Below are 20,153 nucleotides of genomic sequence, written 5' to 3'. Positions count from 1 at the left end.
TGTACCCCTTGTGACGGTGTAATGAACAGCAGTCAGAGGAAAGGGACCAACAGCCGATGAATGATTGCTGTACACTGCCAAGCACAAAGAATTACATGCAACAACTACAAACAGTATCAGGAGAATCTATGGAATAAGTGGGGACCGGGATACAGCTGCATTTGAATTTCAGCATCTACGCCATCTCACTACGTCTGGCCATATAAGCCACGAGATCACACACTGTCACGCACCGTCAGCTATTCACTCTGCACCAACGACCATAACGGACTGTCACTCACTTCTGGACGAGAATCCCCATTCATTGTCGTACCAAGCTACAATCTTCGCAGTCCGATCATTGAGCATGACAGTAGCGTCCACATCCAATATACTACTCTGAGTGGACGACAGGTAATCTGACGAGACCAACTTTTCGTCGGATACACCTAATACGCCTGCCAGAGCGGGTCCATCAGGATGAGGCGTAGACGATTGAATGGGTCGCCTAGCAGCTGCCGCCCTGAATGGTCGGATCAGGTCTTCCTTGGATTTCACCGGTGTAGATAAGGTGACTGTAAGATCGACGAGGGATACGTTGGTGACTGGGACTCTGACGGATATACCTGGGGGGGCCACTCATTCAGCAAGTTGCGTAAAGAAAGAACGAGAACCCAGAGGAATGCAGATAACTAACCGTGAAATTTGCCTGCTAATTCGGGTAGGACTCTGACGACTGCCTGAGCAGCCCCAGTGGTTGCAGGTATTATATTTCCCATAGCAGACCGACCTGCACAAGAAGCTCAGTAACGGGTTCTCCTTTCATTGCGTTGGTGTCTGGCAAAGACTCACCTTGTCTGATATCTTTCGTGCTGAACCCATCTAGCACCTTCTGACTGGCCGTACTAGCATGTATGGTCGTCATCATTCCCGTCTCCACACCAAAAGCACGCTGCAAGACCAATGCTAAAGGAGCCAAGCAGTTTGTCTAGTATGAAACGTTAGCCCGACGAACTCGACCGCAGGTAGATAAAAGTCCAAACTTACCGTACAAGAAGCGTTACTCAACACGTCGTCTTCGCCCGTATACACATGATGATTGACACCGTATACACAGTTCAAAGTATCCTTGCTTGGCGCGGATATCAAGACTTTCTTAGCTTTTCCTTGCTTAATATGCACTTCCGCTTTCTCCTTGGTAGTCAATTTTCCGGTTGATTCCATGATGAAGTCTGCTTTTGCCGAAGACCAATCCAGCTTAGTGGCGTCTCTCTCGGAGAAGAGGTGAATGAGCCTTCCTCGGAACATTAATGCTGAAGGCTTTGGGTTATTTAAGGTGGGTTGAAGCAGTCCAGGATGATCTTCAGGACATATAGACAGATCTGCACCTAGTCTGAATTTTCCGTGGGTCGAATCGTGCATGATGGCTGTCATGAGATGTTCTGATGAATGCGCGGTATGGTTCACTGCTACTAAGAGCAGATCATCCCGTTCGAGCATCAAACGGAAAAGTGCTCGGCCTATCCACACATATCAGCTTGAGAACGCCGATCGTCAGACATAAGAAGTGCGCCAGGAGGACTCACCGATACGGCCGAAGCCATTTATGCCGACTCGAGGAAGGCTTGTATGATCTGTGACTGCTATAGGCACTGAGTCCATCGTCAGCAAATGAAGTGCGAGTGAAGTTGAAAAAAAGAATCTCACTTGTGTTGTTGAATGCTCAGACGCGTGATTGAAGCTGTGAATTGGAAGGCTGCATCTCGTTCGCGGTCCTTGAGCAGTCATATCGCCTTCTTATACCTGTCCGATGCATGTATGAATTGATGGTATGAGATAGTCAAGAATCTGTTCATGCGGATGAACACTTCTCCGACGATACTTTCCCGATGATGCTTGTACCGCCCAACCCGTCATTTTCGAATGTTTATCCTCCACCCCCACCCACCCCACCTCTTCGGATTAGTAAAACCGATTGATTCCAAGTTTGTCGGATTGAGGAGTCTCCACATGATCTGATCGGCGATTGTTCCTGGAAATGCAGCCAAAAGCGCCCTCATTGCCGAAAGATCGGTTTTACGTTTACAGCCATCAGCATCATCGAGTAGCTGCAAAAGCAAGTCAATGACTTGTCTGATGTAAATACAGGATAGAGGCCTGACTGTAGTCCCTTGCAGACTCCAGTATTCAGGCTCCCGCGACAAGGCTGCCTGGGTGACGAAGAAGCTGAATATCGAGGAAGGACGCCGAGGCCCGAGCAGTGGAGTTGATTGACGATGTCCATCCACTAGGCTCGGTGGACCGGTGACCATGGCAACGAGATCAAATTAGTTCTCACACTAACAGCATACATGTTTGGGAGTGGTGCCCAAGGGATGACATGTGGGTAGGTAAGCTCTATATGCATGCAAATAGCATTTGCAGTTCACAATTGATGTTCCATCTTCCTTATAACGATACTGGTAAATCACATCTTGCGGAAACACACAGCCAAAGTCAAGATGTCATCCTTCAAACCAGCTATCAAGTCGTTCATCCCAGTCATTGGTCTCGCATTAGTTGGTAGCGGTACATATGGGATTATCAAACCTCTTAACAGTAGGTGTCTCAGGTCAAGGCTTTACTATGACTTACAGTTGACTTTCAGTGGCTCACATTTTCGGAATCCTAAACGCTGGTCAGCCTGAAGTCCTCTTCTATCCGGGTTTAGCGGGTCGAAACCTCGCAGCGGGTTTGGCGGTCTTTGCGCTCAACTACCAGAGACAATACAAAGCCCTCGGAACGTTCTTGTTCTGTTGGATGACTGTAGGAGTGGTAGATACGGGTATATGCCTCACGAATCCGAATGTCGTCAATACTTGGTTACACATCATGAATATTGGGATCTTGGCGGTAGTGTCCTCTGGGCTGCTGGATTGGTGGTAGGCTAGTCTGTATCTTTGGGATGACTCAATAGAATTCAGTATCAGAGGGAATATTCGAGCTGCACCGACGATAACATCTCTTCATACAACATCCTCTTCTTCTCCCTCTGTAGGCCCGACTCTACTTTCTATTCTCTATGTGTATAATCATCGCAGCTAAACATGGCGTCCACACTCTACTTGTTGTATATATGCGTATCCTCATGAAAAACTACCCTTAAAATTTACCAAACGGATTTCTTGTTATCGTCTCCTCTAGTATGTTTATCGGACCATCCTGCTTGTTCGACGGCGAAAGCTACAGCAAGCTTCGAGAATTCGAGCATATGCTAGAAGGGTCGAATCAAGTCAGTTCAATCTGGTCTGTGATATATTCACTCAGGATCCCGATACGACTCACTTCAAGAGAAAAGTAACCCGTCTCATCATCGACATCCATCCTATCCTTATCCGTGTGTATATATCCGTCAAAGTCTCCCGGGAATCCACCTGCCAGCGGATCGCCCTCCGCAGCGAATGCAGCAGGGTATCCACCTCTTGTCCATGACATGTAATCGGATCCGGCTCCAGCGCTATTAGTATCAGTATACCCAAAAGGCAAGTAAGCGCTTGACATCGTAGATAGGGACGGGTAGATGTAAAAGGGATAGTCCACGTACCCTAAAGAGGAGGTGTTCACTGGGATGTCTACATATTCCTGGGCTAGCTTGACGACCCATTTAGTGAGATTATCATCTGCGTCGTTCTCGAGTAGGAATATGTGAGGTGTTGTGTTTCGAGCGACGAAGGCAGTCATATCCTACACAACCAACGTTCAATTGGGTTCTCACATGATCAGAGCATCTGGCACTATGAGGATAAATCAGGTCTGAGCTGTTCGACTTACAAATTCGATCATTGCACCGACTTTCGCATTGAGCCCTCGCTTGTAAGCTACGATCTCCTGACTCCCCAATAAGCCAGCTTCCTCCGCGGCATACCAGTGAAACTCGACCGGACCTCTTGCTGGGATAAAGCCCCTCAATGCCAAAGCTCTGAACGCTTCTAGGATGCTAGTAGAACCGGACATATCGTCATCCGCACCGGGCGCAGGGAGTAAGGGGAACAGGTAATTGGCCGAATCTTGATGAGCGCCGATGATGGTCAATGGTAAAGATGCGTTTCGCGTGGGAGGCTCGAAGCGAGCGATGATGCTGGGTTGTGGGAATCGATGAGTATGAAACTCGAGTGAGATGAATTCACCGACGGGCGATTGAGCGATGATCGAGGCGATGTGATCGTGTAGCCATCTTGCAGATTGCACGCCTGTTTCGGCGTAGTAGTATCGGTTGAAGAACGATGTTGCCTTCACGAGCACATCATGCATGTGAGAAGTCTTCAGATCGGCGAAGATTGGCTTGATGTACCGTTGATGAACGATTTCAGGGGTGTCTGATTGCAAGAGTCCAAGCGATGTTCCAGTCAGTGGGTGGATTGCAGTAGAGACACGATTGATGGGATCGAGGAGACTTACTCGCTTTTTCAGCTATCAAGCTGCTCTCCAGCAATTCCTGACTCTCTGTAAGATCCATGAACTTCTTCCCGTCTCTACGCAAGCGCAATTTGTCCCCTTCAGTCATCCAGATACCCTCGCTCGGACCCTCACCAAACACCCTAATCAACCTCCTCTCAGCCATCATGCCCTCCAGCTCCGGCTTCAACGACAGCAGTGCATCTACCGGATCATCATACCGCTCTAATGCCGATAGAATAGATGAATGTACCTCATGCTGTTTAGACACAGTCGCGGATAAGAGGTTGTTAAGAGGTAGCTGATCAGAGATTTGCGATTCGATCAACGGAGAAGCGAATATAAGTGAAAGCGCTGGTAAGGCGAGTAAAGATCCGATGATGCTGAGTCTGACCATGTTGGGAAGCTCGCCTTGGGTACAGGATGACAGATGTAGGTGAGAGGATAGACAAGATATGAAGAGACAGTGATCTATAGCTTGAGCAATCCCATTCAATGGGTGGGATGATGTTTTGCTTATCAGGTGGAATGTTGTGCATGATGGTCATCATCGGTTACATCCGACTGCAGCGTCTTGCCCATGTGATGCGATGCCCAGATCAAATCAAATCCCACTTGCACTCGGTTCCATTCTGCGCAAGCGACGAGGTAGGGTACACCACATGTCGAGCTGCGTTAGGGATGAGACGTACCTGGCATCTACATCCGTGGTGACTTGGTGCCATCCTATCTAAACCCGGTACACTCCTATCGAGCGGATGTTCATGTAACATTAGAACCCGCTTCTTCTCTTTCGCGTGCTTCCTTCCATGTCGGTCCGCTTTAAGAAAGGCTCGAAAAGGTCGAGCTGTATACGAAGACCACACAATCCAGAGCGGTATGCCCGATCATTTGCGCAAAAGTTGAACAGCCCTAGCTCTGCAAAAAGAAGGCAACAGCGAACCCGACACAGTCTTCGGTCGCAGCACATTAGTATAGAATAACCTGGTCTGCGGTATCACCTGCACAGACCCAAATTTGTCAAATTGCAGATCACCCAGGGTTCAAGCATCGTCAAGACCCCAAAAATCTAATGTCAAGAGAGATCCGAAGCAATTGGAGCATGAGCATGGAGACCACTTCGGGACGAGGATGCTAAGGGGATCTCGAAATTGCGATGAGAGAGTACCTACAAGGTGATCGGTTGACCTGAAGTCGGTTCGCCAAGAACCTCAAAATCTATTTTTGAGCATCGAACCGAACTCTCAACAACCCTCGAGCCAATTAGAGCAGTCTTGACGATCATTTCGGGATGTACTGATTGATTATCGTCATCGCCTAAAATAACCCCCCCTCAGGTCCAGGTTGAGGTGTACAAAGAAGATGAGATCCACAACTTTGGATAGGCGATCCTAGACTTTTGACTTAGTCCCCTTTTGGAGAATCGGAAAGACCCCTCGTATCAACCCCTGTCGTCGTTCCCGATCACACTTGAAGTACCTGACCTCTTTCTCGCTGATCAGCGGTCGCTCAACAAGCCATCCTTCCCGCTCCGGAGCCATGGTCCCTTCAGCATATCTTCGGGTCACCTCTCCAGGGCATGTCTGATGCTGGACTGACCGACAAGTCCTCACTAGAAAAGACGGATGACTGAACCTCTTGGACTGGGTGATTCGGAACGCTGATCTCAGTCAGGTCAAAAAGGTATAAATGAGATAGATGCACCGGTCGGTAAGTCTCTTTGGCATATCCCCCACCACACACATCTCACCTTTTCCGTACACTACACTATATTACATTCGGAGAACCTTTCCTCACATATACCAAAATGTTCGCCCAGCTCACATCCGCTGCGATTCTCGCTCTTCCTCTCCTTGCCAGCGTCAACGCCTCTCCAGTCGTTCAGCGGGATTCCTCCAGCGCATCTGACGAATCTACCACCTCCAGCGACCTCCTTTCCGCTTTCGAACCCAATACCACTGCATGGAAGGACGGCGCCTCCGACTCGTTCTCCGTCTGGGGTAATAGCTGCAACACCACGCAGCTCGAGTTGATCGGTGAAGGTCTTGCGCAGACTTTTAAGCTTGTTGAACACGGTCGAGATCACTTGAGAAGATTCGGGAACGATTCTTTGTGAGTCTTTTACCTCTTACACCGTCACTGTTTCCATCCATTTCCCTCGAACACGAGAACCCACCTCAAGATATCGCTTTGGTCGTAGAGTAATGTATTGTTTTGTACTGTACTGACATCACAGCGATATTGTAGCTTCCAAAGATGGTTTGGTAATGACAACAACCCCTTGATCTTGGAGGGATTGTACGACAGAATAGTCAGTGGAGATAAAGGCAATGTCTCGTTCACCTGCGACGATGTGGACTCGCTCTGTAACGGGAAATACGGTATTATCCCCGGATATTTCAGTCCTTCCACTCCAGAGTAAGCTCATCTTTCCTCGATTCACTTTACAAAGACACTCGAGCCAACAGCTAAACGCGAAACATGTGGTATCATAGGCTCACCGTTGTTTGTCCGACATATTACCTTTCCAAAGGTCCGCTAGCTGAATTATGTACCAATGGCGAAACCATCGCTTCTCAAGGTTCCGAGTGTGAGTTTCATCTCGTCCAGATTTTGCTCGGCTGATTGAAGTGAAGATGCTGATATTTCCTGTATTTGTACAATCTCAGCAACCGACGGATCATGGTTCCTCCATCGACTCTTACATCTCCCCCAAACCACCGGAGGAGGACTCAGCGATGTAGTTGATTCCGCGCATGATGCTGTCGACCTTGCACAAGGAGTCAACGTGAGTTGACTGCCCTATGTAGCTGGTACTGCAGATCTGCTGTAAGGGAACTGACGGAATAATGGGTGTGTATATGCAGGCCACTCAAGCAATCAAGAACATCCACTCGATCCAATACTACGCCCTGGACGTCTACGCCTCGGATATCCTCCTGCCTGGAGAAGGTTGTCTCGGCGATGTGAGTCATCGAAGGAGCAGCGCGACTTTCCACTCGCTGATTGTCATGTGGTACTGAGCTGATATATGATACGATTATTAGACTTCTGTCGAAGTAGCCGATAAAGAATAGATGACTTGTTCGCCCAAGGCATAGTCCGTCAGCTTGAATAGTACAGCTTTGTGACTTCGACAACGTCACCACTTGACATCGAAATCAGAATGGCTTTGTGTCATATCTTTGTGGTATGACGCTGCCCAATTCGCGTGAACAGATATAATCGCAAATACAACTATCACCTTTCCAATCCAAATTCCTTGAGTACTGCATACTCAGAAGCTGGATCCCTATAATCTATGCATACACTTGAAAATCCTGCTGGAACTTCTCGCCGTAACCAGCGATCTTCATCGGGTGGTTACGCATCTTATTTCACACTGTAGCCTTGGAAGCCCGAATCGAGCTGATGACCTACTCATCGTCTAATCGCGGAATTTCTCAATCTTTCCAATGGCAAATCTGGTGATCGTTTGCAGACGTCATGACGCAAGGATGAAGCAATACAGTCTTGTGAGAATCAAGGACGATGTCGAACGGAGTGGCAAGAAAGGACCGAGCGGTGCCTCTCCCAACCAGATCTTAATTCAGTTTTTTCTATTCGTCAGCTGAGTGCAAGCAAAGTACAGATGCGTCAAAATTCACTCATACCTTTGTACATGTCGGTATCGCCGGATGAGCCCATTCAGTCTAACCGCCCTGAAAAATCAATGTGCACAAAAGGCAGTCATTCAGGGGCAGGAATGGCAGAAATGACATTGTAGCTCTGCTGAGAACATTACTGAGACATCTGCATCTCATGTGCTCTCTGCTCTGTGCCTGTGCTCGAGGAATAGGATTGGAGACTCGTGCATACCTTTCTCAATAATTCTATGAGATGACTTCAGAGTACAAATTGATCTCATTGTAAGCTTATGCTTAATGCTTCAGCCGAAGAATTGAGGCTGACAGTACGATATGACACTCCGCTGCTGCGTGTGCTTGCAGGTGAGGTGGCAAGATGTCTGACTTGTTTATTGGTAGCGCTGTTTAGTAGCTAGTAGCTCTACAGGTTGGACTTTCGAGATCGGTGAAAGTTCCTTCGTGCGGTACAAGGTCCAGTACTGTATGTGCTCGCAATCAAGGGATGACTAGCCCGAGTGATGAGTGATGAGTGATAGGTTGATTCATGATTGCTCGAGCCTTGTATCCGGATGGACGTGATCATGGCTGATCATGCCAAGCTGAGCTAGATGCCATGAGCGCTAAAGAGACACACGATGATAGCTTTCAACATGATGTCTATGTTCAAGATGACATGACTTGCATTATAGGAGGGTTGCACCGCGAGAATGAGCTTCCTACGTGTGCCCAAAGTTCCTTCTTCTGCTACCGTACTCCATTTTTTTTTTCACCGACCATTCCGTGTTCTTCATCGAGGCCTCATCATGCTGTACCATTCTGCGATACTTCGATTCCTATCGATCACCTTGCTCGCTTCTTCCGTCTTGGCCAACATGGCGCCGAAGCCTCGTCAAGCCGCGAAACCTAGATCACCGCCGTATGTGTATAAACAGACGAATCGAAAAGAGGTGCGCAGACATCCTTCGCATCTGTATTCTGGGCTTGACCACAAGGGAAACCGAAAGCTCGTTTGAGAATCGTACGGTGCATCAGCTGACTGAGCACAATCGATTTCGGTTTGGTTATCCAACGACAGATCCTCCGTCGGCAGGAGAAGAAAAGAGCTTTCGTAGGTGGTAGAGGAATCGCTCATCGAGCTGCACCATCAGCGTTCCCCGGTATACCGGATGTATCTCCAACAACGGACGAGTCGGTCGTTTATTATTTCTTCCATTATGGCGTCGGGGCGTATGAGACGGACGAGAACCCGAGTGAGTGGCTTACAACGATGTGTGCGGTGTGTCACCTTGCTAGATGCGGTGTTGCGAAAGAGGGGAGTAAGATTTTCGATAGGACCAGGAAGAGAAGGAGCGATCATAGAAACAGACGAGATGGAGCACTCTCACGATGATCGGATATACAACAAGTCAATCGTGGGCTGATCAAGTGATGATGGCTGATGGATTCGTACTCGTACCCGTACTCCAATCGTAGATAACGCTTCCGAATTCGCTCCGCCTGTACGAACCACTTTCCCAGGGGATCAAGATCAAGGGGAAGTCGTACAATCGTGTGCGGATTTCGCATGGGACCAAGGATATTTCGCCTTCCAGGTCTATTATCGGATATCGACGGATACTTGGACTTGCGTCTCTTACGTCTTCGCCTATCCCGAGGGAGTCAGTAATTCGGCTTACTTCAACGTGATTGATAGCGACGTCACGCTTGCGTATGGGTATCAGCATCGATGGATTGATTGAGATGAGTGACTCCCGCGAGACTGGGTCAGTGTTCAGGAGCGGCGGACAGGATGCGATGGACTATGTTATGGATATTCTGGCTATCATAGCGTTCTGATTTTGGGTTTTGGTGTTGTTTTGTGTGACAGTCATCGATTTTTGGGATCATTCGTCGTTTGTTTTGGATTATTTTTGGGCTTTGGGTGGTCAGTACTCGAAGATACCTTTCTGTCCGCTTACTGTATATACCTTTCTCTTGACGTACCGTATGCTATGTTATGTCACCGATGGTTTTGAACCTTTACTCACTTGCGGCTGATATATGCATGCGAGGATATCGTACTACTGAAATTGACGAGCTGGAATGCGAAAGTTACCGGGATGACGTTAATGATGTTTTGCCTCTTTCCTATCGGATAGGACAGTTGGCCACTTGTATACCCGTAAATCAGGAGGAATGCTGCATTTTACCCCACAACCACCACCATACATTCCAATAGTGTAAACAAAAGAAAAGAAATCAGTCGCCAATGACATTGCATGCATACACTGTTCCATCCTCACCATCTTATCATCCTTCTTGTCATTGCTACTGTCGCATTCACAGCGCAACAATTGACTGCGCTGTGTATATACACGTCCCTTCACTCAGTGACCGTTCCCCTTGTATACGACCACACGAGTAATGACTATGTCCCAATAACGCTTGGTTCGCTTCACCTGTCACTGTACATTCAATATCCTACATCCTATATCCTATAGCCTATCTGTATCAAGAAAGCAAAGCAATCGTATCATATCACAATGTCCACATACAATCCTCTAACGACACCGTCTCACCAGCAACAATCCCATCGTCCTTCACTCGTGACGACAATCACATCGCCAAAAGCTATCAAAGTTAGTAGTATCGTAGGACAGGGTAAGATGAAGCAGTATTCTGGATCAAGCACAGATCGCTCTCTTCCTGTTTCTGTTTCTATCTCTGTCCCTGGACCTGCTCCACCAGCCAACCTATCAAGACTACAACCTCACAACCACAGTCAACACAATACCTCTACCTCGGGAAACACTACCAACAAAGGTCTCAAGCCTTTAGGAATGACCTCTTCATCTACTCTAAACATCCCACCTCGTTCACCCTCATCATCTTCTCATGACTTCAAGCACCCTCTTTCCCCTAATCCTGACTCCATCACGACCAATAAGCTGGAAAAGCGACCCAGTATAATACTACCTCATTCGACGCCGACTATCAAGGATACCGAAGAACCGGACTCCCAGATGCAGTCGGGCTCGCGCAACAAGTTGAAACGATTATCTCTGTGTGCTAGACCTCCTTCCCTCGAGCTTGATTCGAACGACAGCAGACCAGCGTCAAGTATATTGGCCTCGCCTTCACCGAATCTGCAAAGTCAACCGTCGACGCCAATCAGTGGGTCGACTCAGCCCAGGCGACCGGATAGGAGAATGGGTGTGAGAGCAAGTATAAGTTATTCACCGGCGATACCTGCTTCCACTCCTCGGACGGCTGAGAGAAAGGTGTTCGGACGAGGAGATGGATGGGGCATGGAAGAAGATTTGTTGGACAGGATGGATCAGCATAAGCGTGATTTCGTAAGCGAGGATGAAGCTGCGGACGATGCGCAGCAGATAGGCAGGACGAACGGGGTTCAGACGTTGGCTGAAAAGTGAGCTATACTTCCATCTTTCAGATAAGCGGATAATCGATGGGGATGTGTGTACGCTAAGTCGTCCTAATTTGACATACGATCAGACACGCCGACCTGCTCACTCACATTGCTCAACGGGAAAGAAGGGTGGCCGAGCTGAAACAAGGTATGTCACATACTTGCCATCGGGGAATCACTGGAGAGGGCTCTGCTGATCGACTGATTACTTCATTCTGGACATGCAGAGCTTCTCGCACAAGAGAACTCACTGGCTCAACTGAAATCACGTTGGACAACAATCGTCTCTCGCTCAGCACTTTCGCCCATCCAATCTCAATCTCACTCTGATCAAACTGCATCAACATCATCATCAACACCTTCCTCTCGTTCTTCAAACACCCACGCTCGCTCTTCTACAGCTCAATACCCCTTGACCCGTCGACCAATCAGTACGATCTCCTCATCGACTTCCACATCGACTTCCTCTTCGTCCATGTCTCTAGCTACGATCGACGAGCCCCTCGCAAACGCGCTAATATCGACTACTGGTGGACTGAGCACCAGCGGCGCGGCTGTCCTGAGCGGTTTGATCAGTCAGACGGAAGGATATCTCGGCCCGGAGGTCGTCCAGGGCGGGAAAAGGTTTTTGGGTAATCTGTGGAAGACTGTAGGAGCGGCTGCTGGTGGGACCGTACCGGAACAAGAGCCTATCATACGGGACGGTATGAGTCCGACAGATGGAAGGGCGGGAGAATGGACCCCTGGAGGCTCGAAACTGGACCTGTAAGTCCAACACGTTTTCCGGACTCCCGCTTGTCTGCATTGAGGAAATAGAGCGCAAGCTGTGATTGTTTGTACTGCAAAGCTGAATTTCCTGCCTGCCATGATAGTGCAAACCTGCAAAAACTCATCACGCCATGGGACACCCCTTCATCCAAATTGCCCGACGCTTCCACCGTTACCAGTTCATCGTCGAGCCGAATGGCGAACCGTCAGCAGCAGCAGAGATCCACTCGCCGAACGACCGATAGAAGCAATACGGTCACTCCTACGTCTTTCTCTAGAAGTCTCGGAACTCCAACTTCACCCCCTGCTACGGTCGGACTGGGTTTCGACTTGAACATCAAGTCGACCTCCTCGATTTCTTCACGTTCTTCACCTTCATCTTCACCCACATGTTCGTTATCACGAAACTTCCTCGATGATGACGACGACCACGATGTCGATCATCTTCCATCACATGAGGATAATCAGGCCGAAGCAAATTTTAAGCAAGGCGCTAATAGCGGGGCACTGGGAAAAGCTTTGACTCCTATGAAACCCAAGATCAACACTGAAAACCTCGTCAACGCTGTCACTTCTTCCATGTCATCGACCACCTCCACCTCGACGTCGGACGACGGGTGGGGCTGGTGACTAGCCGCCCGGGGTTTAGGTATTTGGGTTGGTGCGGTTGTGGTTATGGCTCATGCTGGCGAGCGATTCAACGTCTAGGCGTGGACCAAGGCGATCAAATAAGATGGGGTGGGTTATGTTGGGTTGAATGGACATTATGACGAGTTTTACGATGCTTTATGCGATACAGGATACAGGATATAGGACTACAGGATATAGGATATAGGATATAGGATATTGATGTACGGCTTGACACGACAATGATGAGATGATGTATCTATTGCTATGCTCCTGTGCTGCACCGGTGAGATTGGAATGGACAGCTTCATCATGGGTATACATCGTCACATCTCTGGTCTACATCCACTGACGGTGCTCATTCGACCGTCGTACGTTCATCAGGCTTCACGCGGACTATCCGGAATCGTCCAAATCCTGCTCAAATGCCAAGTACATGGTTAGAAATTCAATCGCTAGTGGGCACTTTACACTCAGACCTTTGGCAAGACGCTTTGTCCGCCTCAAAATGTGAGACTGAATGTTTTTGGAAACTTGGATCTTTCGGATCATCGAACGTAGTGATGAACTTGAACTTGGCCGTCAGTCTTTAGAGTACGGTAGGCTTTATATGCAGATGCCGTAACCCATCTGTCGGTTAGCGAGACATTCCGAACTTCTGGAATCATTAACAGCTCTGCCGTAATTCTTGCCGAAGTGTCTCTGCTGTCTTGGCCGTAAATATGTCATGGTCCGGTGGTTACGTTAATGAGATATCGATCACGTAAGGTCACTGACCTTTTTCATTCTGTCCAAGATTTTCCGGTGTCCGGAGACCTGAGTGACAACGTAACATCCTTATGTCGTAACGTCGTACGTCGTGGGTAAATACAAATACAAATACAAATAATAGTCAGTTGATGATTTGCATTTGTCTTTCTCGGAGAGGATGAGCCAGGACATCATCATCATTCGTATCGACCATACCATACAGGTCCAGATGACGACGATGACGATGACGATGAAGTTCAGTAAAAGGTCTACGCTCGAAGGTCTCACAACGAAATGACATTGAGATAGCCATTCTCGCCAGATCTCAGTAGGTTCTTTTCATAATGGTGAAGGCCACAACATGACGGGCAAATATACGTTGGCGCTGGCGAATGCATATTCCAAATGCTGGACACGGTGCAGCACGCATCAGAGCACATATTGATATACTGCTTGTCGATCTGCTTTTCATTCCTATTCTTGGATTGCATAGCGACGTCGCTAAATATAAAGCTACTTATTCTATGATGTTCAGAGCGGGCTGATCCCTTTATTATTGCTACAAGTATATTCTGAGAACCAAGTCGCACTGAAACAGTCATTTTACATCTGTCTCTTTCATTCTCACTTCCTTCTGACATACGTGTTAACAATATTGTCCGCCTCCCCGGCTTCGCCCGTGCGAACACTGCTCTCTCGCTGTGGCTCTCACTTCACCAGATCAGACATCTTCCATCCAGGAGGTTTCCCAACCCAGTCTTCCCTTCTTCTGACCGACTCCCCCTTAAGGCCAAGGATCATCTCCACAACACCCGAGCCTACATGCCCGTCTCTCCTTCTCCAAGCACTTATCGAGGCGCAATACTCCCTTCCTAAGGGGAACCATCCTCCCCATTGATCCCAGAACGTATCCGGCATCTCCCAAGCATCTGGGTCTAATGGATTACCGAATACCCTCGCTTCCTTGAGAGCGGAATTGTTGAATGCCGTCAAGTAGAATCCTTCTTTCTTGCTCTTGATTATTCGTATGACGGCCGCTCTGAGAATTGCGATAGGGAATAAAACCAATCGCGAGTCAACCGATAAGGAGGATTGGTATTCCAGTAAACACTTGGCGTCTTCAGGAGCGAGCCCCTTCATTTGAGCGAAGCGAAATTTATCAGACACTTCGGGCGGATACAGGTTGGAGAGGGCAGTCAAGATGATTTGTTGTTGTTCTTTGAATAAGTCAGGTAAGATTGGTGGGTCGTGCAAAGTGATAGGCTGAGGCAGAACCGAGCGAAGTAAGATCCGCGCGGTGTATACCGAAGGATGAGGGGTCGGATCAGTCATCCCCATCTCCATCTCCATTTGTTCCGAGGCCCACTGACTCCCTTCAGTATGTGGCGAGATACCATATTGGGTGTTCATGCTGATTTGGGGATCTGACCATCCAACAAAGGATTCTCTTTGACCGCCAAGAGGGGTGATTGGGTTGTCCCACCCAGCGCTGTAGGGGATAATGATATTCGAGTTTTCGGCGAAACGTCCTCCCTCTCCTTCTTGAAAAGGGATCCGTTGGGCGAGAGCGTTCTCGGACTGGTAGGTGTCGATACTGGATAAGCTCGCTCTTCCTTCGGCTGGAAAAATTTGAGAGGCGGGAGCTTCTTTGAGTGCATATTCATTCCACCCAAAGAAGGTATCTCCCGCTCCGGCTATTTCAAGCATGTTCTACCGTTAGCATGGGCCCGATAATAGCAAACGAGAATCTTGATATCAAAGGATCTTGCAAACGCACTCACCGACAGGTCTCCTTTCGAGCTCCTAGTCCAGCCTCCCTCCCTCGTGGTTAGCCTCTCGAGCTGCCTCTGAGATTCAGGCATGGACGGATGGATCAACTCGCTCCCGCTCAACGAGGTGGATAGGCTAGGCAGCGTATGATCTATGTGGGACGGTCTGGGGGAAACCAAGTCGGAGATTCTGATTGAGCGGGGGGAGACGTTAGCCGTGCCAGGAGTCGAAGCACTGTGAGGGACCGGTGTTCGTGATTGGTATGGCGCCGAAGTCGGGCGAGCGGAAGTAGGTGATCCGGGCTGATGTGACTGGATGGGCGGTAAAGTGTGCACATTTGATTCGGATAACCTTCCTGACATAGGATGTAGTCCTGGTCTAGCTGGGTGATAGTCCGACTGAGATTCTCTCTTGCGTTTTTTGTCAAAGTCAGCAGGCCCAGGTACCCACTCGTTCATCTGAGCACCCCATTGTAGCTCAGGGGTCGGATACGGGTTCTCGAAAGGTCTCGAAAACGAACTCGGTCTCGGTAATGTGGGTCTTGAGCCTGATGCTGATGGCGGGAAGCTCATCCTCCCTTCGCTGTAACCCGCAGAAGGTGGACCTGTCGGGATCGAGGAAGCAGCAGCTCGGGCCAATGTCGAGAGGGGATCGACTGGTACGCCACCGGGCGTTGGTAAGGGGTGTGCATGATTAGGAAAGCCATGTTGCGAAGAAGGGCGAATCTGATGTTGCTTTTGCGGTATAGCAGTGTCGCGATCCGCCCATATACGACGCAGTGTCTCGACCTCCCCCGCCAGACCGTTGCGGAACAAGGCAGACTCCAAGTCATGAACCCATCCTTGCAGGTTATTCTCCCTAGCTTGGAGATGAGCTACATTATGTTGCAGGGCAGAGTGATCCGCACGTATATTGGCGAGATTCTTCTCCAAATCGGCTATATGATTCGCTCGTCGTACTACACCCCGACCAACGTCCAGAAAAGATCGTCAGCCATGCATGGTCGACAGCTTACTGCCAAGAATGAGGTGTCGGTATGCATGAATGGGACATGGATGCAATGGATGGGATGGGGGACAGAGTGATATTACGTTGATTATACCGTACAAAATATGTAGGTTAATCAGGAACGAGGAAAAAGACGATTGAATACCTTAACTCACAACGTAAATTCCTCTGCTTGACTCTATTCTTCTCTCTGCGTATCTCCAATTTGTCCTTCTCGACTTTGCCATCCTCGCCATCTGATTCAGAATCGCTATAATCATTATGATGATGTCGATTCGAGCTCGATGACGCGCGTCTACTTGATTGACCATGATGATGATGGGTGTGCTGTGGAGCTTGATTATGGCCGACTGGGGTCAGATGGTGTGACATGTTCACGTTCATCGTCACGGAGGGAGTAGGGAAACCATATGGAGGATGTTGCTTGTGAGGGGACGGTGCTTGGGCTCGCGCTGATGGCAGTGAAGAGGTGATTGGTGCTACTGGTGAATGCGATTGCGAGTAAGAAGGGTATGATCTATAAGGATGCATTATGGTGGGGTTATTGTATGGTGGATTTGACTAGAATATTGCAGTGTCGTATGGTGATGTAATTTGATCCCGTTGATAGTTGTTATATGATATATGATCACTCGTTCCTTGATTGACACTCCTTGTTCCTTATCAACAACACTTTGAGCAAGGTGATCCTAGCCCCGATGTGTGTGTATGATAATGTGACTATAAACAAGTGGAGTCCGAAGAGGTACAAGTCAGACGAAGTGAAAGATTGTTCGAGGGAAGAGAAAACAAGATGTCACTGGGTGACTTCCATGGCGCTTTATATATGAGTAGAAGGGAAACTGAAAAGTTTTTGTCGAGGTAAGGTATTTGTATTTGCCGAAAGGCGAAGTAGAAGTGACTGGGATATACAAATAAGAGAGGAAATCCGAGGAACGGATGACGATGATCCAAGCGTTAAGGCCCAAGGAAAAGGGAATGGTTACTGTCTAAAACGGTGACAACATGAAATGTCAAAGTCAAACGGGGATAACCTTTTCCTCTTCTTTACCAATCAGACCAGATAATTGGGAAGATGTGAAACCCGACTTAGTCACTCCGATAGCGTATTCTACAGGAGTGGGGATAAGGTAACCACGAGAATCGTCTAGAAAGTGCTAAGACAAAGCGTGGGTAAAAGTCAGGGGCTGATGGGAGGACGACTGAAGCCAAGATCAAAGTGGGGAAGGAACAGATGAGGTAGATCAAAGGGATCGGAGGACGTCCTTTGATGTGTCCCAGATATGCGATGCAGTAGCGTACTGACCGAACAAAGCTTTCGGGCTCGCACGAAGACGCTTCAATCTGTCTAAGCGCAGTACGATGTTGTCGGAGATGCCTTTGACGGCTTGTATTATTTTTGTTGGCGAAGGGAGAAAGCGGACTATCTATCGGGTCATACCGAAAACCGAGGTCCGAAGGGGGAATGTCGATCCCAAAGAACGGGAGCGATCAACGAGTGAGACAGTCTTGGCTATGGTAGTGAAGCCCACCAATGATCTTTACTAGCTGTGCTGTGCGTTGCTGTGTTGATGGTGATGGGTGAATACGGAGTTGTGTAAGATGAGATGTTTGAATTGGAAGATTTGATAGACGGGGTTGCCTCCTCCGTTTTCTGATTTTATCGTAATCTCGGAGGCAGATGATACGATGGGAAACGCTATGATACGCTGCGCGAGTAACCGCTGAAATGAGGTGTGACTAACGGGGTGTACGTAGGCTATATGTGGTATGTGACGCTGAGGGTAGTAGTTGTGCTTCTTCGGAGTATGAGACAATTGGAAGAAGGAAAGCGGAAGAACAAGGAAACGCAGCGCGGATTTCGCAGAATGACAGATGCATGACTGACTGACTAAATCAGAGACGGATAAAGTATGGGAAGGTGATGTGAGGGTACGGTACTGAGTACTTCGTACGTTGTGGGAATCAGTAGGAAAGGGAAGGAAGGGAGAAGGGCAGACGATCCGATCATCCAACCTTCTCTGACCGAGCCAAGGCATCTCACCTGAAGGAGTTACCTTTGATCACCTGGCGAGGGGATTCCGCACTTCGCACAGACTTCAGGGGTAAGACCAGTAGTCTACAACGACGACAACAACACCATGGAAAAAGAAAGAGAAAAAAGAGTTCTGTCTTGTTGATGAGATTTGTATTTTTTTCGATGATTTCTACAAATCATGGAAGATGTCGTCTTTATTTATTTGTAGAAATGGTAAAATGATTTGTAGAAATCCATCCCAAAATACAAATACTGTGACCCAAGACCACGCGGACGCGGACGAGATGACGGTACGCTAATGGATTAGTACGGAATCAGCAAAATCCCATGAACAGATATAACGTAAATACTTAATGGAGGACGATCTCCCGAGTATACGTTATCCGAATCTCAAAAGCCAACAAGGTCAAGAACGGAAAACCTTAAAAAAGAGTAGTCTGGCAAGGGTGTGTGTATCAAAGATGTTTCGGAAATTTTTCTTTTTTTCCTTTTTCTTAGGCTCGAGGCGTGTGTGGATGAGCCGAAACAAGGGCGCAACAGGGCAGAAGAGCACCAAGTTCAAGTCAATCGGAACTATAAGGACACTAACCCATAACGTAAATTTCCAGACAGTCAGTAAGCGCGGCCAAGCGATTTTTTCGGACCCAACACAATTAGAGTACACACTCCGGCCCCCGGACGCTTGACACCAAGTAAATACCAATACTTCCATGACGGACAGTATGATTTGTATTAGCGTCCGTATTATTTGTCTACGACACAACCCTTGCCATGACTTTGCCGAGAACAAGGGGTGACTCGCTAGTGTCTTCTGCATGTTGACGCCACAACTTCGTAACGGGTTAGTCAGACTTTTGGATGGAAGCCAAAAATCAAGCCACAATCGTCATTCCCCTTATAAGACTGCTCGAGTACAAGAATACCAGAGTACCAAAGTAAAAGAATCAGGAGTGTTAGGACCGCGCTTTTTAGTGCGTTTCCAAACTCCGTTTCGTTCCCAGACTGGAACGGCTCGGAAGCTTTTTGTCCGTCCGTCCCTCCGTTCAAGTCGACACGATAAGAAACAGCCGCCGAGCGAACATGCATATAGTGACAATCGCTTGAGTGTTGGTCGTCTTGACGACTGAGGTTGGCTGTAGCTAGTATACTAAGCATGATGGGACGCTTCGTGATCTGAGTCTATGGAACGACGAGTTGTGATGGTGTGATAGCTTACCTGGCATGGACAGCCGGATAAATCGTCTGGTCGAGCAGATTTACGCGAACAGAGCTAAATAACCTTGTCGCCGTCGCAGTCGAAGCAGATAAGCGAGACGGATGAGGTTTGACGGGCATCTTCGGGATGCATGCATGCATCAGATCACATCGAAAGTTTACGAGTACTTGTTTGTACGTATGTTCATAAATCGAAGATTCCAACGGTACTCGCGTGGACATGATCATGATCGCCCGAAATGTGCCTCGTCACTGATCGGTGTACCTCATTCATCCACCTCCGACTTCGGATAGGCCTGGAAGATCTTTCTTCGGCATTCGTCGATCCGATACTACAACTCATTGGATCGGATCGAGTTATCCTCTCATCGAGGAGTGATGTTGCGTTCCGATAATCGTCTTCTTCATGCTTCCATGCATCGTGCATCCCTTCATAGGGGCTTGAACAAGTCCTACTTTGCATCTGGTTGAGATCATTTCCGCACGACAATACGCGTGGTAGTCACGTGTTATTTCCGATACATTGCCA

The 20,153-nt window shown here is 48.3% G+C and overlaps 7 protein-coding genes across 7 annotated transcripts; 4 read left to right on the top strand and 3 right to left on the bottom strand.

Moving 5' to 3' along the window:
* Nucleotides 1-175: 175 nt before the first annotated feature.
* On the bottom strand, nucleotides 176-1,641 carry I303_102369 (glyceraldehyde-3-phosphate dehydrogenase, type I; the record flags this gene model as incomplete). The annotated part of the gene is made up of 6 exons (XM_018404850.1): nucleotides 176-222; nucleotides 282-605; nucleotides 677-769; nucleotides 832-967; nucleotides 1,027-1,499; nucleotides 1,566-1,641. 6 exons carry the CDS (start codon nucleotides 1,639-1,641, stop codon nucleotides 176-178), a joined length of 1,149 nt encoding a protein of 382 aa, XP_018265131.1.
* Nucleotides 1,642-2,480: 839 nt separating this feature from the next.
* I303_102368 (uncharacterized protein) lies at nucleotides 2,481-2,904 on the top strand (the record flags this gene model as incomplete). The annotated part of the gene is made up of 2 exons (XM_018404851.1): nucleotides 2,481-2,577; nucleotides 2,627-2,904. The coding sequence occupies 2 exons, from the start codon at nucleotides 2,481-2,483 to the stop codon at nucleotides 2,902-2,904; spliced, it is 375 nt and encodes a 124-aa protein (XP_018265132.1).
* Nucleotides 2,905-3,127: 223 nt separating this feature from the next.
* On the bottom strand, nucleotides 3,128-4,810 carry I303_102367 (uncharacterized protein; the record flags this gene model as incomplete). Its single annotated transcript, XM_018404852.1, has 5 exons — nucleotides 3,128-3,232; nucleotides 3,304-3,475; nucleotides 3,563-3,702; nucleotides 3,790-4,334; nucleotides 4,417-4,810. The coding sequence occupies 5 exons, from the start codon at nucleotides 4,808-4,810 to the stop codon at nucleotides 3,128-3,130; spliced, it is 1,356 nt and encodes a 451-aa protein (XP_018265133.1).
* A 1,410-nt stretch (nucleotides 4,811-6,220) lies between these two features.
* On the top strand, nucleotides 6,221-7,490 carry I303_102366 (uncharacterized protein; the record flags this gene model as incomplete). Its single annotated transcript, XM_018404853.1, has 6 exons — nucleotides 6,221-6,525; nucleotides 6,661-6,831; nucleotides 6,909-7,003; nucleotides 7,083-7,201; nucleotides 7,281-7,379; nucleotides 7,461-7,490. The coding sequence occupies 6 exons, from the start codon at nucleotides 6,221-6,223 to the stop codon at nucleotides 7,488-7,490; spliced, it is 819 nt and encodes a 272-aa protein (XP_018265134.1).
* Nucleotides 7,491-8,842: 1,352 nt separating this feature from the next.
* On the top strand, nucleotides 8,843-9,778 carry I303_102365 (uncharacterized protein; the record flags this gene model as incomplete). The annotated part of the gene is made up of 3 exons (XM_018404854.1): nucleotides 8,843-8,986; nucleotides 9,115-9,289; nucleotides 9,513-9,778. The coding sequence occupies 3 exons, from the start codon at nucleotides 8,843-8,845 to the stop codon at nucleotides 9,776-9,778; spliced, it is 585 nt and encodes a 194-aa protein (XP_018265135.1).
* A 783-nt stretch (nucleotides 9,779-10,561) lies between these two features.
* I303_102364 (uncharacterized protein) lies at nucleotides 10,562-12,846 on the top strand (the record flags this gene model as incomplete). Its single annotated transcript, XM_018404855.1, has 4 exons — nucleotides 10,562-11,448; nucleotides 11,535-11,596; nucleotides 11,676-12,213; nucleotides 12,321-12,846. The coding sequence occupies 4 exons, from the start codon at nucleotides 10,562-10,564 to the stop codon at nucleotides 12,844-12,846; spliced, it is 2,013 nt and encodes a 670-aa protein (XP_018265136.1).
* Nucleotides 12,847-14,301: 1,455 nt separating this feature from the next.
* I303_102363 (uncharacterized protein) lies at nucleotides 14,302-16,902 on the bottom strand (the record flags this gene model as incomplete). Its single annotated transcript, XM_018404856.1, has 4 exons — nucleotides 14,302-15,017; nucleotides 15,077-15,287; nucleotides 15,375-16,321; nucleotides 16,527-16,902. The coding sequence occupies 4 exons, from the start codon at nucleotides 16,900-16,902 to the stop codon at nucleotides 14,302-14,304; spliced, it is 2,250 nt and encodes a 749-aa protein (XP_018265137.1).
* Between the last annotated feature and the right edge of the window lie 3,251 nt (nucleotides 16,903-20,153).

Source organism: Kwoniella dejecticola, chromosome 2 (genome assembly GCF_000512565.2).
Source record: "Kwoniella dejecticola CBS 10117 chromosome 2, complete sequence".
Classification (NCBI taxonomy): domain Eukaryota; kingdom Fungi; phylum Basidiomycota; class Tremellomycetes; order Tremellales; family Cryptococcaceae; genus Kwoniella; species Kwoniella dejecticola.
This window is presented reverse-complemented; position numbering and strand designations above follow the sequence as displayed.